This window comes from Erigeron canadensis, chromosome 4, assembly GCF_010389155.1.
Source record: "Erigeron canadensis isolate Cc75 chromosome 4, C_canadensis_v1, whole genome shotgun sequence".
Classification (NCBI taxonomy): domain Eukaryota; kingdom Viridiplantae; phylum Streptophyta; class Magnoliopsida; order Asterales; family Asteraceae; genus Erigeron; species Erigeron canadensis.
This window is the reverse complement of record NC_057764.1, coordinates 43,696,325-43,714,297: the sequence shown is the minus strand read 5'-3', so window position 1 is coordinate 43,714,297 and position 17,973 is coordinate 43,696,325. Positions and strand designations below refer to the sequence as shown.

The following is a 17,973-nucleotide window of genomic DNA, read 5'->3' as shown; positions in this document are numbered from 1 at the left end:
AAACATATATAATTAATAACATGTTAAATTTTTATAATATCATAAGTTGACAAATATTTAACCAGATAATAATTAAACCACTAGAAAATATGAAGTTACATTAGTCGTCGATTAGATTCCGCTTAACAGTGTCCAAACCGTTTGCTTTTAGGCATGAAGTTCGCTTTTGTAACAAACCTTAGTCATTCGCGACCCCTACTCTAATCAAAAGACTAAAGGCTTAAAATAAATCCAAAAAATTTAAATAAGGTATATGCCATCATCATTTGATCTAATGGCTCTAAATAAAAGTTAAAACTCATCTATGGGTCCATATTGTTTCAATTATAAATTAAGGTTTCTCTTTAATATATATTTAATGATAATAAAATAATACTCTTTATCTTATGTCTTATCCAATAAAATAATTGTTAATATCATATAAAAAAAACATATCATATTTTAATTAAAATATTTGAGATATGTTTCATTTAAAATATATGATCAGTTTTCTATTGATAAAAATAGTAAGCTATACTTTAAACCAAAATAAAGAAAAATTGAATATTAATAATGTCGTAACACCATGTATCTACAAATCTACCAATCTACCAATATATATATATATATATATACACATCACGAGGTGCTAAATTCATTTTTAAATAAACAAGAATCCTTGGATGAATTCCATATTTGATTTAGAGTCATTAGATCAAATTTAATTATTTTATCTTTCTTAAATGACAATATTAATACTTACGTTTTTTATGATTATATAAAAAATACCCCTTTAAAAATAATTTACACTTTTTGGTTTTCCATCACAAATTTACACTTTTTTCCCATTATTTTTAATCAAGAAATCAAAAATAATACTCGTAGCTAATATATATATACCCTTTTAAATTTAATTTACACTTTTTTTTGTTTTCTATAACAAATTTACACTTTTTATCCAATAATTTTAATCAAGAAATCAAAAATAGTAGCTATATATATATATATATAATTGAATAATAGTTAATACTATTTTTTAATATATTATTATATTAATAGCTAATATATATCCTAACTAGATTAATACTCGCGTAATACGCAAGAAACATATATAATTAATAACCTGTTAAATTATTATAATATTATAATTTGACAAATATTTAACTAGGTAATAATTAAACCACTAGAAAACATGAAGTTACATTGGTCGTCAATTAGATTTCGCTTAAAAGTGTCCTGACCATTCGCTTTTAGGCATGAAGTTCGCTTTTGTAAAAAACCTTAGTCATTCGTGACCCCTACTCTAATCAAAAGACTAAAGGCTTAAAATAAATCCAAAAAAGTTAAATAAGATATAGGTCATCATAATTTAATCTAATGATTCTAAATAAAAGTTAAAACTCTATATAAGGTATAAAAATAATGTTATTAAAGATCAGTTGGGAGTGGAGATAAGACAAGATTCTGGAATAATCATTGGCTTAATGGTGACAATCTTGCAACAAGGTTTAGAAGGTTGTATGCCTTGCCACCATCTAAAGAATGTGTCATGTGTGATATTTTTTATGATATGACATGGAAATCCGAATGACATCGACATATTTGTGATGACATGGATAAGCAATAACTTTTGACATTGAATAATTTATTGAATCAATAAGCCTTAATGAACAACATAATAAGTTTTTGTGAAATTATCAAGGTCAAAAACATAAATGTTAATAAAGTGAAATTGAAAATTTTAATTCGTTAATTATTACTAATTCGTTATTACTTAAGAAAATTATATTTTTGATATATATAAATATAAAAATATACTTACTCGCGTGTTACGCGGGACAATAATCTAGTTTAGATACTAAAACAGTTGTAAGTTAAAAAAAAAAAAAGATGAGATGTTTTATAAAGGAGTAAAAGCTAGCGTTCAATTATAAAAGAATAAAAATCAAGTGACTTCAGTTGTAGAAGACATTCAGGTTCAATTAATATCCATGGCATCTTGTAAGAGATAATCCATGTGTGCAAAACTATCACAACATTCCGGCAAAACCATTCCCCTCCATTTTCCACCGTTTCACCAAATACTTGTTTACAGTTTTCTAACACCATAACATATATAACCTCATTCCATTGCTTTCAATAGAAGCAGAACGATCAAAGATACACCTAAACAACAGAGCTTAAAGATTACGTCCATTTGAGAGTAAGACATCAAAATTCTATCAAAGTCAACATTCATAGTATTTTACAGTTTTATACCACGCTATTGTAATTCAGTATATGTATGTGTACATCTCAATTGGATATATGGCTGTGATATGTCGTATTTTATGCCCATTTCCCATAGCTTAAAGTGGTTGTTTAGTGAGGTTTACGAGTCGTTTTCATATACAGTTGGTGCGTTTATAGTATTTGTCAGTGTTTCAGGTGGAAAACAGGTACCTAAGCGATAACTTGAAGAAAACGAAGCTTCTGGAGCAAAACGAGTGCCTACGGACGTTTTACGAGGCACATAATTGAAGATTAGAAGAAAGTCAAAGCTGGTCAAGGTGGTCAATGCAAGTCAACGTGAAACTGCGGCGCAGTGTGTTATTGCGGCGCAGTAATTATAGTCGAGGTTGAAACTGCTTCGCAGTTCAGCGAAACTGCGACGCATTTTGAATATATACGACAGAAGGCCAGTCAATGAAAGTCAAAGTCAACAGAAAAGTCAAAGTAGAAACTGCGACGCAGTCTTGGACTGCGACGCAGTTTAGGGCCGAATCTGCTGAATTTGGTCAGCATATAAATAGCTGCAAAAACATTCCAAAAACCTATCTTTCACTTTCCAGACGACTTTAAGAGCCTTTTCTAGGGTTTTTCTTATTTTTCATCATTTTGGAGGATCAAAGACTCGTTCGGAATCATTTCGTTATTCGTTTTTCAATCCTTTGTATTCGGTAACAATGAATTCCTTCATTTTGATTTGTTATTTCATATTTAGTATGAGTGGCTAATCGCCCTTTCATCCATCTTGATGGAGTGAGACATTATGTAGGGATTGAATAATATTTATTAATTCAAGTGATTTGATTTAACGTTTTGTCGTGAACTTAATCTATTAATTATTTGTTATTCAATTATTGATTGCGGATAATTTGTATTCATTGCTTAGTGACGACTAGGATTTGGGTATAAGTTATTTTGATTGCTTGGTTAGAAGCAATTGGTTCTATGACGGGTACGGTAGAGGGTAATCAATATTTGATAAGAATTAACGGGTTGACGGTTGGGTACAATCGATAGGCAAAATTGTTATATGAAAATGACCAAAACCATTGTTAAACTAGAGAAGTTATAAAAAGGCGTCTCAGGGTACCGGTCTTAATAATGAAACTAGTTTATACAAGATAGTCGAATAAGTTGTTAACTTGATGGGTACGGGGTTGTCGATTAATTTGAGTCTCGGTCATTTAATCACTAAATTGAATTTGAACTTCATCAAACGTGCAATCCTAACATTATGTCGAGCGAAATCAAGATGGGTGACTTTTAGATTATTGTTTTCAACAACAAATTTCTCTTTCGATTAATCTTTTGGGATTACTGACTTTTCAAACTAACTACTTGCAACGTGACAATTCGGCCACAACACCCCCATATTTTACTTGAATCATTTAATGTTTACAATTGCTTATTTAAGTCCTTGCGAACGATCTCGGCTTACCAGTTTTAACTATACTGCACGCGATCAGGTACACTGTCTGTGAGTGTGTACTAGTCAGTCTTTCGGTAAATCGTGTTTATAAATTTAAAGCTAGATTTCGCACATCAGGCCGTTTTCATAGTGCTGTTTTTCTCGAGTCACGTACTTACATGGCATTATTGAAGAGGCCCCAAAATTAGCTGCAGACTTTGACTATAGATTTGAGTTGGACATTCAGTTTGGTAAACTTGCGATTGCAAAAGTAAAACTTAAGTTGGCATTAGAACTACTGATAGCAAAATGGGTGGATCGGGATTATTGGTTAATGGGTCAAGATGGTGATTTGGGACTTTGGATAACTAAAACTTGGGTAACTAAACAAGGGCTGACAGTAAACACAAAAACAAATGTTGCATATGAACTTCTACAAAACTTGTGATGCCATTAAGAGATACAATACACCCTACAATTACTTATTCTATCCTTTATCTTACATATAGTTGCACTACTAATATGAACTTGCAACCCAGATTGAATATTTTCATGAGTTTTAGTCTTAATTGCTCTAGAAAAAGGTTTTTTGAAAAAATGGACAGAAAGTGCTTGGGTTGATCTGACCAGTTTTCACATGCTTAGCCATTTTCATCTATTCATCACCAGCTATGTTTACCAACTTTAAATTGGATTCTGGGAAAAAGAAAGAATATCATTTCCCTAACCCTACTTGTTCTGCTTGAACTTTTTCAAATTGTTCCTTTGCTATGTGTGTGCATCACGGGATTTGAAATCATAGTCGCTTCCGCTTCTTCCAAAAAGTTGTTTCTCAAAAGTTATCCAACCATGCTTCTCAATCAATTTATCCACCTCCAATAAGCAGTCTTTCAGTTCCATCTCCATGCATTTTTAAAACAAATCCTAAGTTTTGACTAGGAAAACATTTTGATCCATTCAATTAGAATGGGTCAACTGGGTTATGTTTTTTCTATAATGTGTCACACATTCTAGAAACGTTAGTTAAAAGAAAACATGTCAAATAGATTGAATGGATGAAACAGATAAAAAGTCCAGAACATGATCCAGTGTTGATAAGGACTCTAGAACGCGAGAATTTGGCTCCAGGACGTGGCAAGTGTCAGTAAGGATTTCAAAACGCAAGAACTTGGCTCCAGAATCTCACTGTTCACACCGGCCTTGGAAATCTACAACTCATTGCATGTATACAAGAATCTGTCTAATTAATAAGTTTTAGTTTAATGGTCGTTTTAATACAGATTTTATTACTATGTACAACTTCATAAAGTTAAGTTGCTTTTTAAAACTTCAAAATAAAGAGTTTGAAATTGAAAACTCTATTTTCTACAAATATAGATAGGAAGTTAGGAACAACAAGCCTGATTTATAAGCGCGCAGCTGTAGATGTTTGCCATGGTCACGAGCCATAAAACCAAGATGGTACTAGCTAGGAAAATAGGGGACTAATGCCACACTCGATCTTTCAAATGGGGAGGCAGTTGTTGTTTCCCTTGATTGGGGGTCTTGGACTCAAGCTTCAGTTAAGAGATTTTCCTCCTTGTGATAACGTACTCTATGAATATCCTTTGGGGGTGGTAACGAGTGTAGCATGTGAAGCGTGGTTTCGAGATCCACATACTCTCCGTTTAGATGTCATTTAAAATTTTTTAACCACCTAACAACTAACTCATCATCATTATAAAAGAAATAGGGAAATAGTAATGTCTGTTATAGTAACAACTACAAAAAAAGTGGTTCTTTCGTTCTCGATACTACACGGTTAGACACTAAAATTACGTTTATTAAGACAAGCTCGACTTGACTTTCTCCCATGTTCATACTTTATACACCAGAATTTGACAATAACTACAAACATGGATCTTAACGTACGACAATAGACTTTTCTATACCGTATATCGTTATATTCTCTAAGCAATGTTTGTAACTTTTGTTTTATCAAGAAATTATTTTGAATGCATACCACCTCCCTAAAAAAACCTTTTTCCAAGTTAAATGAACGTATAATAAGTCCTTAATTCAAACTTTATATTTTAATAGGAATCTTGAGTCCTTAGTTTTGGGGCACCGATGGTTATTGGTTGTTTAATTTGTTAAAAAAGTGTGGGTTTGTGTGTATAGTTTGAGTGTATTTGTTACATTGTTAAGGTTAATTATTCCAATAGGTGAAACACATGATTATTTACTTCGATTTGATGCAATTAATCATCCACTGAACAGTGGCGACCCCATCCACAAACTTTGTTCAGAACAGAACATTAGCAATGTTGAATGCCTTCTTTCATGGAGACGACAATATTGAACTTATTGATCTATAAAAAGAAGGAAAAAGTTAACATTGTTAAAATCATTTTGGTTCCATTCAAAAACAACTAAGATTGTGTTACAGTCCTAGCTATTTTACCTGTCAATGCGGAAAGTGAGCTTTTATCATCCTCCAAATCTTTTGTGTGCGACTTAATCACGAGCTGCGTCAACCAACTGATAATGGTAAAAACATGTTGTATTAATTATAAACATATTAAAGTTGACACATGAATTTCATCATGCGTAAATACATGCATAGAAGGTGATTGAAAGCCTTTAAAATAATAGAGGCATATAAAGATTTTTGTAATAATGATAAAGCAAATCTAAAATTAGTAGTTTCCAAACACCCCCAAATATCACACTTACCTCTAAACCCATTCAAGAAGCTACCATTCTCTGGAGGTTCTAGATATGCCATTGTGCCCGCAACTATAGAGAATCCAAAATCAGTGAAATTAGTGGTGAACAAATTTTTCGCAAAAGTTTAAAGGTTCAAAAGGAGTAATTACTACTCCGTACATTTCAAGAAACACGCCTAGTAACCTTAACCCATGTGACTTTTAAGTTTTTAGTTTTCGACTTGCCATATTTCTAACTAGGTTAAAGGATCATTGTGGTGTAATCATAGACCTCAACAATGTTTTTCATGGATCTATACTGATGTCTTGCCGTCTCTGTAAACGTAAAAAAAATATCGGAACCAGAGTTTAAAAGATGGGCCCTAAAGTTAATATGTTAATAATAAAAACATGAAAACATAATATAATACAAGTATTATGAAATAAATGTTTTAAACATTCAAACCATATATGACAAAAATTTAAAAGTATTAAATGTATATATATATATAATATATATATATATATATGTTATAAACTTACCAAAAATATGAGCACAGGTACAAAGTAAAACTTATTAACTTAAAATATATTGTAGTAATTAAAAAAATGGGATTCCAAACATATAGGTATTTGTACGTCACCTTTCAAACAAAAAAAATACGAGTAGTAGAATGAAATACTCGCATCATTTAATCTAAACGAGAGCAAGTACCCGCGCGTTGCGGCGGTGAGATGATGGAGGGTTATAGGTCATAGAGTGTGATAGCCAAATGTCTTAGCCGTACGGGCTCCACCCTCGAATTTAAAAATTCGTCGAAAGTATATCGAATAACATCTCTAATGAAAGAGCATGAAATTTTAAAAACACCCATATAATTTTTATAATTTATCGATGTACGGTTTGTGAGATAAAAGATTTTGAACGAATTGGAAGAATAAATGATTTATGGATGAGAGAGAAAAAAAGATGATTGGTTGAGATTTGATGAGAAAGAAATGGTGTTTGATAATATATAATTGATAAAATGGATATTTTGGGAAAGTAAATGTTCAATTGAAAGTTGAAACCTTTATAATATAGTATAGATATGTAAACTCCATAAACCAGAGGGGTGAACTTAAAATTTCAAACAACCTTGAAGTCCTAAAGATATAAAACCCTTTTATCATTGGTAGTCAACTAGCTAGTCATCTTCCTCAATTCTCATCCATTCACCACTATAACTTTCATGTTCTAATAGAAAAAACGCTATAACAGCCATTGACATACACATAAAAGGCTTAAGGGCAGTGGGCCTTTAAAGGTAGTCGCCCGGCTCGGTTGCACCTCTTGCACACCCTCTTAGCCATACAAAGAATCTGACTAGCGAATTTTGGCTCATTTATTAGCGAATTGGTTGGTTCAGGTTATGTGTGATATGTAATGGACCAGGTGGAAAAATTATATATTTAGCTTAAACAGGAAAATTGCAAATGGTTCTCACAGGTAGAAATAGCCCAAAGTGTACTTCTAATGCATAAAACCTTCGAAATAAGTTTGATTTGACGTTTTCGATTCTTAACCAACTATATCTTTTTTAATCGAATTTGACACACTAGTTATGATATGGGAAAAAAAATAAAGAATTAAAATTTTTAAATACGATAACATAAGCTTATTATGAAGAATTAGCTAAAATGCTATATTTGACCTGTTCTAGACAAAATATAACCCCACATTGACCCATATGGACAATGGTCATACATTAGTAAATGAGGTATTGAGGTGAATCTCATACCTCTGAATATGTTTGACTTTTTGTTAACTATTTATGAACTTTAATGCCTGACTTGAACTCACCCATTATGTGAGGCATTGTTGGCCTTTAGGAGTAACTCTGAAGGCAATCCTTCAATCCAATATCCCAGCTAGACATTAATTACCAATGAACTTATATTCATAAGAGCCACATTAAGTGGTTTACTTCCCTGGAAATGAAATGAAAAATGGAGAACGATATGATAACAAAGACAGCATATACCTTGTCTCTACAGCCACTGCTTCAACCTCGAGTGCAATTTAGTCCTCAAACATATTTGGGTACTCTTCTGGATCTGCTAATGATTCTGCAACTTTCTGGTTAACCTGCAGTTATACACTTAAACCTTGTCAAGCTACTTCCCTAATTTTTATTATAGTCATGACAAATAAATAGTCTAGATAGAAGGTGAATTAGTGTCATTTCACAATAGAAATAACAAGAAAAATCAACCAAAAAACATCTGGGAAAAAAAAGTAGTCAAAAGGACGCTTAAAGTACTAAAAAAATTCAGAGCTTACCTTGTTTAGGTCCTTTCTCCAATGGGCAACAAATTCAGAAATCTTGCTGGGAAGATAAGATCGTGCCATTGAAGCAGATTCAGGTATTTAATTGCTGCAAGAAATTGTACTTCAGAAAGCATGTATTGAAATTACAAATAGCTATTTTGGCCCATTTACTTACGAATGCGTAGATTAGCGGTTTGCTTTATCTCTAATTAGTCAAAGCTAAGATCAACTAGTTTAACAAAAATGGTATAAAAAAACAGGACTATGTTGAGCTAAATGAATGAATGTCATTCAAAGTCTACTATTTTTTTTTGAACAGCGGTATTGTATTCAAAGTCTACTATTGATGCTTACAATAATTTATAATGGTAATACTCTTCAATATTGTTTTCGTTATCCGAACTAAAAATTGGTTTTGGGTCAGTCCAACCCAAAATAAAAGAATGTTTTGCCCTCTCCTTGCCATCCTATGTATCATGGTTGACTCGAGACAGCCACAAATCTCTGTATATACGGTGTATTCACCGTCACCAGAGACTGCCACAAACCTCCCATTTGGGTTGTGCTTTAAGGTCTGAACAAAGGCACATAGAACATTGCATCAAAGGTAAAACACCCATCTTATATGTGCATATAAAACCATTTGAGCACATTGTTACACTGATTCAAACTCACTTGAAAGACAAAGTTGAATTAATCCACACCCAGCCCAATCATAAAAACAATTAAAAACATTTGAGCACAAGGCTAGAGAGATTCTTCTATGATCCCAACTCTAAAGACAAGCGCTCTCAATAACACAAAGGCTAAATACACATAATTAATATGTTATTCCAACTAACTTACTGATGTGAACCTTTCATTTATCCAGCAGCCCAGATTCTTTCAACTCCTTAATTCAAGAGTTCTTCAATCTGCAATCAAAACTGGGAAATGTTAATTACAATTTCAACGTATATGGAATGTTCCGTGTTTTAGAGCAACAAAAATACAAAGATTATGCCATGTTGAAGCATAATATGCTTCAATCTAAGAACCTCTCCATCTTTTTGTATATATCTTTAATAGTATCCACCTGTGACATAATGCATACAACTCTAAACCACACAAATACACCATGTTCATTGAATCACTACATTATAGAGTCTCTACATTTGCCTAAAGACAAAGTAAGAGGGTAAACAGAAAACACATTCATTGCTAATAATTACTCATTCAGTACTAAACTCCAGTCTGTATAATAGAATCAAGATTTTAGAATCTCTGCAAATTAAAATAAACATTGCCTCAAGTGTAAACATAAAACGCCTCAAGAGTAAACATAAAACGCCTCAAGAATAATCACAAAACGCCTACAGATCTTCATGTCAGAAAGTTGCTTCATGGCATCACGCAGCATATGGATGACCACGTCCTCGGCCAACCCTACCACGGCCAACACCATCCCTACCATGACCACCACCACCCCTACCACGCATAGCACCACCCCTCCCTTGAGCACCGCCACCCCTTGCACCCATAGCATCACCCCTTCCATGACCAGCACCACCCCTGCCATGAGCACCGCCACCCCTACCACCAATAGCATCACCCCTTCCACGACCAGCACCACCCTCTGGCTCACCGGGATTATCTCTTATATTTGAAAGCATCAAACAGACAGCACCCACGCGGAGATTCCGTGTTTCAAGCAAACCGTCTACGTCGTATTCTTCCATAACATCAATATCTCTTTGAGTGAGGTCATTATTGGATATTGGAAACGTGATGTTAGGATTCGCGACTTTCCAATCTTTAACAATATCTGACACACGATTCCAATTATTCACCAATATCCTACACCATCTTTGAACAAAATCTGAACTACCATCCCCAAGCGTTTTTGATACAAAATGTGAAATCCACCGAAACCTAGCGCCCTCTGCAATAAAGATAACCAAGGTAAAAAACGCTTTTTCGATCCTATCTTTTTCTTTTGAGTCATTCATGTCAACATCTCCTAACTTGTAGACGGCCCTAAGAAAGGCACCGTGACTCACTTCCAAACCAACTAAAAAATCTTTACCACGGTACGCTGAACTGAAAGGTAAAGCCTTTGAGTCCTTAAGAAAACATTCCTTTGTTTTGCCGTCCTCAAAGGCTTCCCATATTGTGGCCTTGTTTCGTTGTTGGAAACCATTTACGTAATAACTATCATTTCTCATTTTCAGTCTAAGAATCCTAGTATGATTGTTTACAACATCAAAATTTGGATTAAAATCCAAATTAACCAACCCTTCCCTCAAGAGTGTCCCCTTCATTGTATCTGACCTCATGATAGCCCTAACACTCGCCCATATATATAACAACAGAGTATCTTTATTATGGGCAGACATGTCAATGTTGATAGTATGAACCGCATAATCATCATCAGCCATGATTGATTAAGGAAAAAATAAGAAGAAGAAGAAGAAGAAGAAGAAGAAGAGGGTTTTGGGGGTTTTTGATTGTACGGAAAAGTGGTTCAGGTGACGACGTGACAAGTGTTTATGGATTATGAAATATTTAAGACAAAGAGAAATATTTAAGACAAACAGAAATATTTCCATATATTTAGGACGAGCCGTTGTTTAATTAGACTGCCACTTATTTATTATCGGCAATATTAATTTTTTTTTTTGGGTTGCTAAATACAGCCCAAAGGGCTGTGTTTAAGGTGCATAAATTGTTTGTACATTTACCATGAAAATCAGGGAACGGACTTTTAATATGAAAGATACAAGTTTTTTTATGCACGTTTAGGACTGTATTTAGCATTTCTTTTTTTTTAATTAAAGGATGTTATCGGTAATAACTAACATATGGTCATCAATAACCTTTTTATATCTTTTACATCCTCATAAAAAACCAAACCAGAATATAAAAAAACTATAAAAAAAATGAACTGGAAATTTCGAAAACCAAACCGATTGATTGGTTTTGGTTTCTAAAAAACGAACGGTTAATTATTCCAATCTGTATTTTAAAAACCGATCAGAAAAACCATACCCAATTACCAAAACCATTATACATTTTAATTTAATTTATATTTATACTTATTATTATATCATATTATATGGACATATATATGTATGGGTTAAAGATTCATAAAAAAAGTTCTTACAAAATAAGAGAAGGTTTGTTTTTAATTTTTTTAACATGTTTTTTCTCAAACAAGTTGAACTGCAAATTCCGAAAATCATACATATTTTAATTCAAATTTATATTTATACTTATTATTATATCATATTTTATGGACATATATATCTATAGGTTAGAGATCCCTAATGAAGGTTCCTACGGATAAAAAAGAAAGCGAATGTTCGTTTTTTAATTTTTAACATGATTTTTTGACTTTTTTCATTTTTATTTATTCTTTTTCTTATTAACTAATTCTCAAAAACATTCAAAATTAAATTATAAAAGAAAGAGAAGGTTCGTTTTTTAATTTCTTATCATAGTTTTTTAACTTTTTTTCTTCTTTTTTATTTGTATTAATTTTTCTTCTTATTAACTAATTCTCTAAAAACAATCAAATTAAATTAAATATAATAAAATTTCTAACCGAGTTATGGAACTATACATATAAGGGTACGGTACATACTTCGTTTTAAAAAATATTAATTAATAAGGGGTAACTGGTGGGAGTGATAGGTCACAGAGGGTGATAGGTCATAAGGAGTGATCGGTGATGGAGTGACCTACCTAACGGGCTCTGCCCTTAGACATCATAGCTACGTCATAGACCGAGAGGCTTTGTTCATAGCTTACGGACCATTTGAAAAAAAAATATTTGTAATATAAAAAAAATTGAATTAGTTAATTAAAGAGTAAATAAAAAATATATATAAATAAACAATAAACAAAAAATTTAAGTTAAAAAAATAAATCAAAAACGAATTTTCTTTCTTCTCTCCTTAAGGTACCCTATCATTTGATCTCTATCCTATATTTATACTCTTTCATTACAAATGTCACTTGATATAATTTCGGCGAGTTTTTAAATCCGAGGATGGAGCCCGCATGGCTAAGGCATTTGGCTACCACACTCTATCACATATCACACTTTATGACCTATCACCCTTACCATCTCACCGACACGAATACTTACTCTCGTTTATAATAGAGATAAACCTATAGTTTTATGTTTAACTAGGATTTTTTTACCCGCACGATGTGCGGCTGCTTTAAAAAGGTAAACGCTTAATATGTGAACAAATGAGTTAATGGAATGGATCAATAATGATCGTAAAAAAAACATATGGACAAACAATCTATTTAGTTTCACTTAATTAAATTAGCAATAACGTATTCATTATCCAATCATTAAACTAATTGTTATATACACTTGTTTTGAACTAACTCTTCGTCTACCATCATAATATTTTTCTCATCATCACAATGAAAATTGTATTGTTAAAAACAAAAGAAAAATAGATTATATTAATCATTATCATAAAATTAAAAAAAAGATAAAAGAATTAAACCAAAAATTGTACATAATTTCCAAAGTGATATGAACGAAAGAATTAACATAACTCTTTCAGAAAATTATGATATTATACAAAGCTCTTAACTCATATAAGATGAATATAATTTAGTGGTGATAAAAAAAACTTATAAACTTTAAATATTGCCACTAATGATTAATGCGATGAGAGTTCTAACTAACCAACGGCTTGAGCAAACTTTCATATAATCACCATAAAAAAAACGAAAGGAACCTCATATAAATGTTGAATAAAAAAGATTACGAAATATCATTAGGTATAGACGTGATTTTTTAAACTAAAAAAAGATATCATTTTATCTAATGAGAAGATCTTAGATTCTTACAATATATATTTATTTATTTTAACATATATACGTTCATTTGTTTTTTAAATATATAGTTTATTTAAAGAAAAATATGAAGCTGACACATAGGATAAAATTTTATGTGGCAATTTTTCAAATTAGTTTTAAATTGCAAGAGACTTTAAAATGCTTGGTTAAATATTGTTTTATAATAGTTGATACTTAATTTTATTTTACAACTTTTCCTAATACGGATTTTTAATGACTTTAATCTAATCTAATAATAAATAGCGGGGAGAAAACTCGATAGAACCCTAAACGACGTTACTTTCTCTCCAACACGAAGGAACGAACGAACGAAGGTGCGTTATTATTATTATCATCATCATTATTATTTTATTGTCTGCTTATTTATTTATTTGGAGACTTGAATTAATAATTAAATCCCAAAATTGCTGGAGTTTTTTTTTGTTAATAATAAAAAGATAATTAAAAACTTTTACTTAAAATAATGATAAATCCCAAAATTGATAGTGGTTAGATAATCTATTATTAATTCAAAAATAGATCGATAGGTATAATTAATAATATAATTTTTGTATTATATATTAACAACATCAAATTGATTGTACGTAGCAAAAAGAAAAAAAATGGCAACGGAGGTGGATGATGGTTATGTAACAACGGGGGTGGATGATAATTATGTAGAGGAGGAGGGTGATTATTATGATGAGGAGGAGGATTATGATTATGATGAAGAATATGTGGAGGAGGAGGAGGATGAATATGGTTTTTTGTCAGATGTTTTTGCAACGGAGGGTGATGAGGATGAGACGGAAACTTTGAAGTATTTTGAACTATTGAAAGTCCCTGCTGAGGATTATAAAAATCTATCCCCTGAACAAAGGTGAGTATACTTTTATTATTATTGTTATTTTCTTTTTATCAGAAATTTCAATCTTAATAATTGTGTTATGCTTACAAATTGATTGATTGATTGTAGAGTACACTGGATGACAGCACATTTCCTTATACAAAGAAAGTCAGTTACTCACTATTCCTTCTTTTTCTCTTTCATATATATATATATATACATATATACATTCTGGACTCCCCCTCACGACGAATTCTTTGCAGCGAACCACCAAAACCACCAAAAAAAGAACAAGTTTCAAATGGAGAAGAACAAGTATCAAAAGTCGAAGAAGAATCAAAAGTGGCAGAAGACGGCGACGTAGAAGAAGAATCAAAAGTACCAAAAGTAATATCTAGAATGTTTTTTTTATTTGATAAATATATAAAGCGTTCTTTCGTAATTCAGGTTTAGTTATTTTGTGTATTAATGAATTGATTAATCTTGTAGACGAGTGATGATGATGGAGGATCCGGACCAAGGGGGGCCTCTTGGAAAAGCAGCAGTAAACCAGGTGGTGTTTGACGATGCATGCCTGATGGCAGATGTAAACAATATTTTGAAATCATCGTAGGACTTTCCCCTTGTAGTACTTAACTTATCCTCATGATTAAGTGAGTGTGATGGACACTTGTTTAGCTCTCTCTCTGTTTTTTTATTTTATTGTTAATGGAGTGTAATTGATGAATCTTTAATATGGTTTGGTGCTATCTCTCATCTTAATATTCCTCGCCTTTGCATGTGTATTATGTGTGGTTTCGTCTGTGGTTAAATTGGCAAAACTTAGGTGGGCAGCAGTTGATAAGTGTGTAAGCTTTCATGTTGTTTTGATTCATTCATGTCAATTCCATATTTTGGTTTTGATGAATGTTTAAAATGGTTTGGTACTTTCTCTCATCTTAATATATGCCCGCCTTTGCTTGTGTATGATGTGTGGTTTGGTCTGTGGTTAAAGTGGCAAAATTTGGATGGCCTTGCAGTAGGTTGATAAGTGTGTAAACTTTCGTGTTGTTTTCATTCATTCATTCATGTCAATTTCTTATGTTGTTTTTCATCCAGTAATCAGATTCCCTGTCACAACTTGTATTGTAAATATATTACAATCAAGACCCTAAGAGCTGGCTGGCCACCTTTTCTTAGCGGCTTGCCGGATGAGTTTTTCAATACCTCCAATTTGGTAATATATAATATAATTGTTGTTACTAATAATTAGTTACGTTACTAGCTATTTTTGTATTACAACATGTTTCCTTCAATACCAAATCCTTTATTGCAGATTTCTGACAGGCTTTTGTTGTGCATGAATGCAGACTTCTTTTCAGTTGGAGCTAGCATATATGCATCTCAGTCTGTCCAATATATTAGACCAGACCATGGTATGTGCTAACTGGACATGAGCTTTTATCTTTAGTTTTAATTTGAAATGCAATCACATTACTGTTTTTTTATACAGTTATTATTATTTTGTATTAATATACACACTTAGACAGATATATTTTCTCAGAAGTACAGGATTTGATAATCCTTCGTGCTGTACACACCTCGTCTTTTTATGGCCACGATTTTTTCATATATCAGTTTAAGACAAACAATTGTAAGAGTCACGGGTCTGTGTAATTGAATTTTTTTCGTTCCAGCATAAGCAACACAACTTGTTTTATTTTGATATTGGACCATAATGTTGTGAAGTGATGATTGCTGATGAATAACTTTTGTGGTACACCTATATGATTTGCATGCTCCAGTTGACGCCTATATGTTTCATCTAATTATTTTATAAGCGTCTTGGTTTTTGTCCTTTCACTATATACTTTTTTTCATTTGTTCATTTCTGATCATGGATTTCAACTTATGCAACCTTGATATTTGTCACTCTGTTGGGGCTTTTTCAATTTAATTTTCAGCTGGCAAGGCCCCCTAGCGCAGTTTTGGATGGAAACCGGTTTTAAGGGATATAGAAACCTACAAAAGAAAGGATACCGGGTTTATGGGATATAGAAACCTACAAAAGAAAGGAAAGCGGTTTAAGGGATATAGAAACCTGTTTGTATTGGCAAGGTTTCTATGTGAAAAGCGGGGTTCCATATGGGTTTCTATTGTTTCAAGGGATATAGAAACCTGTTTAAATAGGGGAGGTTTCTATGTGAAAACCGGTTTCCATACAGGTTTCTATATGTTTTTTTAGCAGTATATGTTTTCTTCTGTTTTTATATTTCTTCTATATTCTACACGATTTCAGCATAAACTATCTTCTTTATTGAATTCGTATCTGTTTTTTTTAGCAGTATATGTTTTCTTCTGTTTTTATAGTTCTTCTATATTCTACACGATTTCAACATAAACTATTTTCTTTATTGAATTCATTTCGATTAGTTAAGTTTTGAATAATTTGGTTTGGATTTTTTGTTTTCAATTTCTGAACAATTTGTTGGTTTTTGAATGGTATTCAGTAATTTAGATTGCATTTGGTTTTTTTACTCAGGTGCGCCTTTTTTTCACGGGTCACATTTTTTTTGCACATCTAACCTAGGCCCAATTCGAATCCTTTGCACATTGATCGCGCCCCGTGCCTTTGATAACTATTTATTAACAGTTACGGGTACACCAGTAGAGAATTTTCAGGTAGAATGGCTTTGTGGGACCATTACCCAATCAGTGTTTTCACATTGTTGGCTTATTGTTGTCTACGGCCCACTAAAAAGTTACCGCAGATTCTAGGTAGAAGGCCTTAATTGTTTAGGCTAGGCAGCTGGCCTCATTAGTTAGGCCCGATCCTGTTATATCTAATCTTGGAGAGCAAGTTTTGCTAAACCCTAATTGTAGCCTATATATTCTATCATCTCTTATACATGTTTTGTGTGGAAAGTCAATAGAAAACCTCTTTGCTCCCCGTGGATTAGTTCACACAGATTAGTGTGAGATACCACGTTAAATCTCTCGTGTCCTTCATTCTTGTTATTTTCTGGTTCTTGTGTGTGTGCGCACAGTTTATTCCTAACACACATATGGTGAAAATATCATACTGGTCATCTATGAGACCTGTGTACGGAATTTATAGCTACTTATTATGAGAGTTTCTTGTATTTGCATCAACTATGATTTCTTTTCTTTCCTTTATCAATTGCACTTTGTTTTGGTTTCTTTTTGTTGATAGATCCCACCAGTTGGCCTCTCACCCAATAGCTCTGGTGAAGTATGTTAGGAGGGTGTCCCACCCCCTCCAGAGTTGATGGACTATCCACCTCTTGATGTTTAGTTAATGGTAAGTTGTAAATAAATTTATCGTATAATATGTACTACCATGGTACTTACAAATGCAGTTGTGATGAATAGTTTATGGCTGTGGCTGGTCGTGCAGGAGAGAGGGTGATGTGTCACATTTTATATTGGGTGGGGAAAAGAGGTTGACATGCGACATTTTAAATGGGTGGGAAATGTGATGACAGGTCACACCATGATTGGTAGTGATGAATCTTAAAATGAGGTGGGATATATATGCTTTAGATAAAACGATTGATATGTTGATTAATTAGTAGGACACTTAATTTTTAAATTATCATGTGATATTGCAGTTTCTTTCCTAGTACCCAAT

The 17,973-nt window shown here is 32.5% G+C and overlaps 1 protein-coding gene across 1 annotated transcript; it reads left to right on the top strand.

Annotated features, from left to right (window-relative positions):
- The first annotated feature begins 13,729 nt into the window (after positions 1-13,729).
- Positions 13,730-15,104, top strand: LOC122596718 (FK506-binding protein 4-like). The gene is made up of 5 exons (XM_043769342.1): positions 13,730-13,830; positions 14,105-14,375; positions 14,472-14,510; positions 14,606-14,729; positions 14,832-15,104. Exons 2-5 carry the CDS (start codon positions 14,119-14,121, stop codon positions 14,904-14,906), a joined length of 495 nt encoding a protein of 164 aa, XP_043625277.1. The 5' UTR covers positions 13,730-13,830; positions 14,105-14,118; the 3' UTR covers positions 14,907-15,104.
- The last annotated feature ends 2,869 nt before the right edge of the window (positions 15,105-17,973 follow it).

Coding starts and splice junctions, on each gene's coding strand:
- LOC122596718 (XM_043769342.1), top strand. CDS start 14,119: ATGGCAACGGAGGTGGATGATGGTTATGTAACAACGGGGGTGGATGAT. Junction 14,511..14,605: donor CATTTCCTTATACAAAGAAA/GTCAGTTACTCA, acceptor AATTCTTTGCAG/CGAACCACCAAAACCACCAA. Junction 14,730..14,831: donor AAGAATCAAAAGTACCAAAA/GTAATATCTAGA, acceptor TTAATCTTGTAG/ACGAGTGATGATGATGGAGG.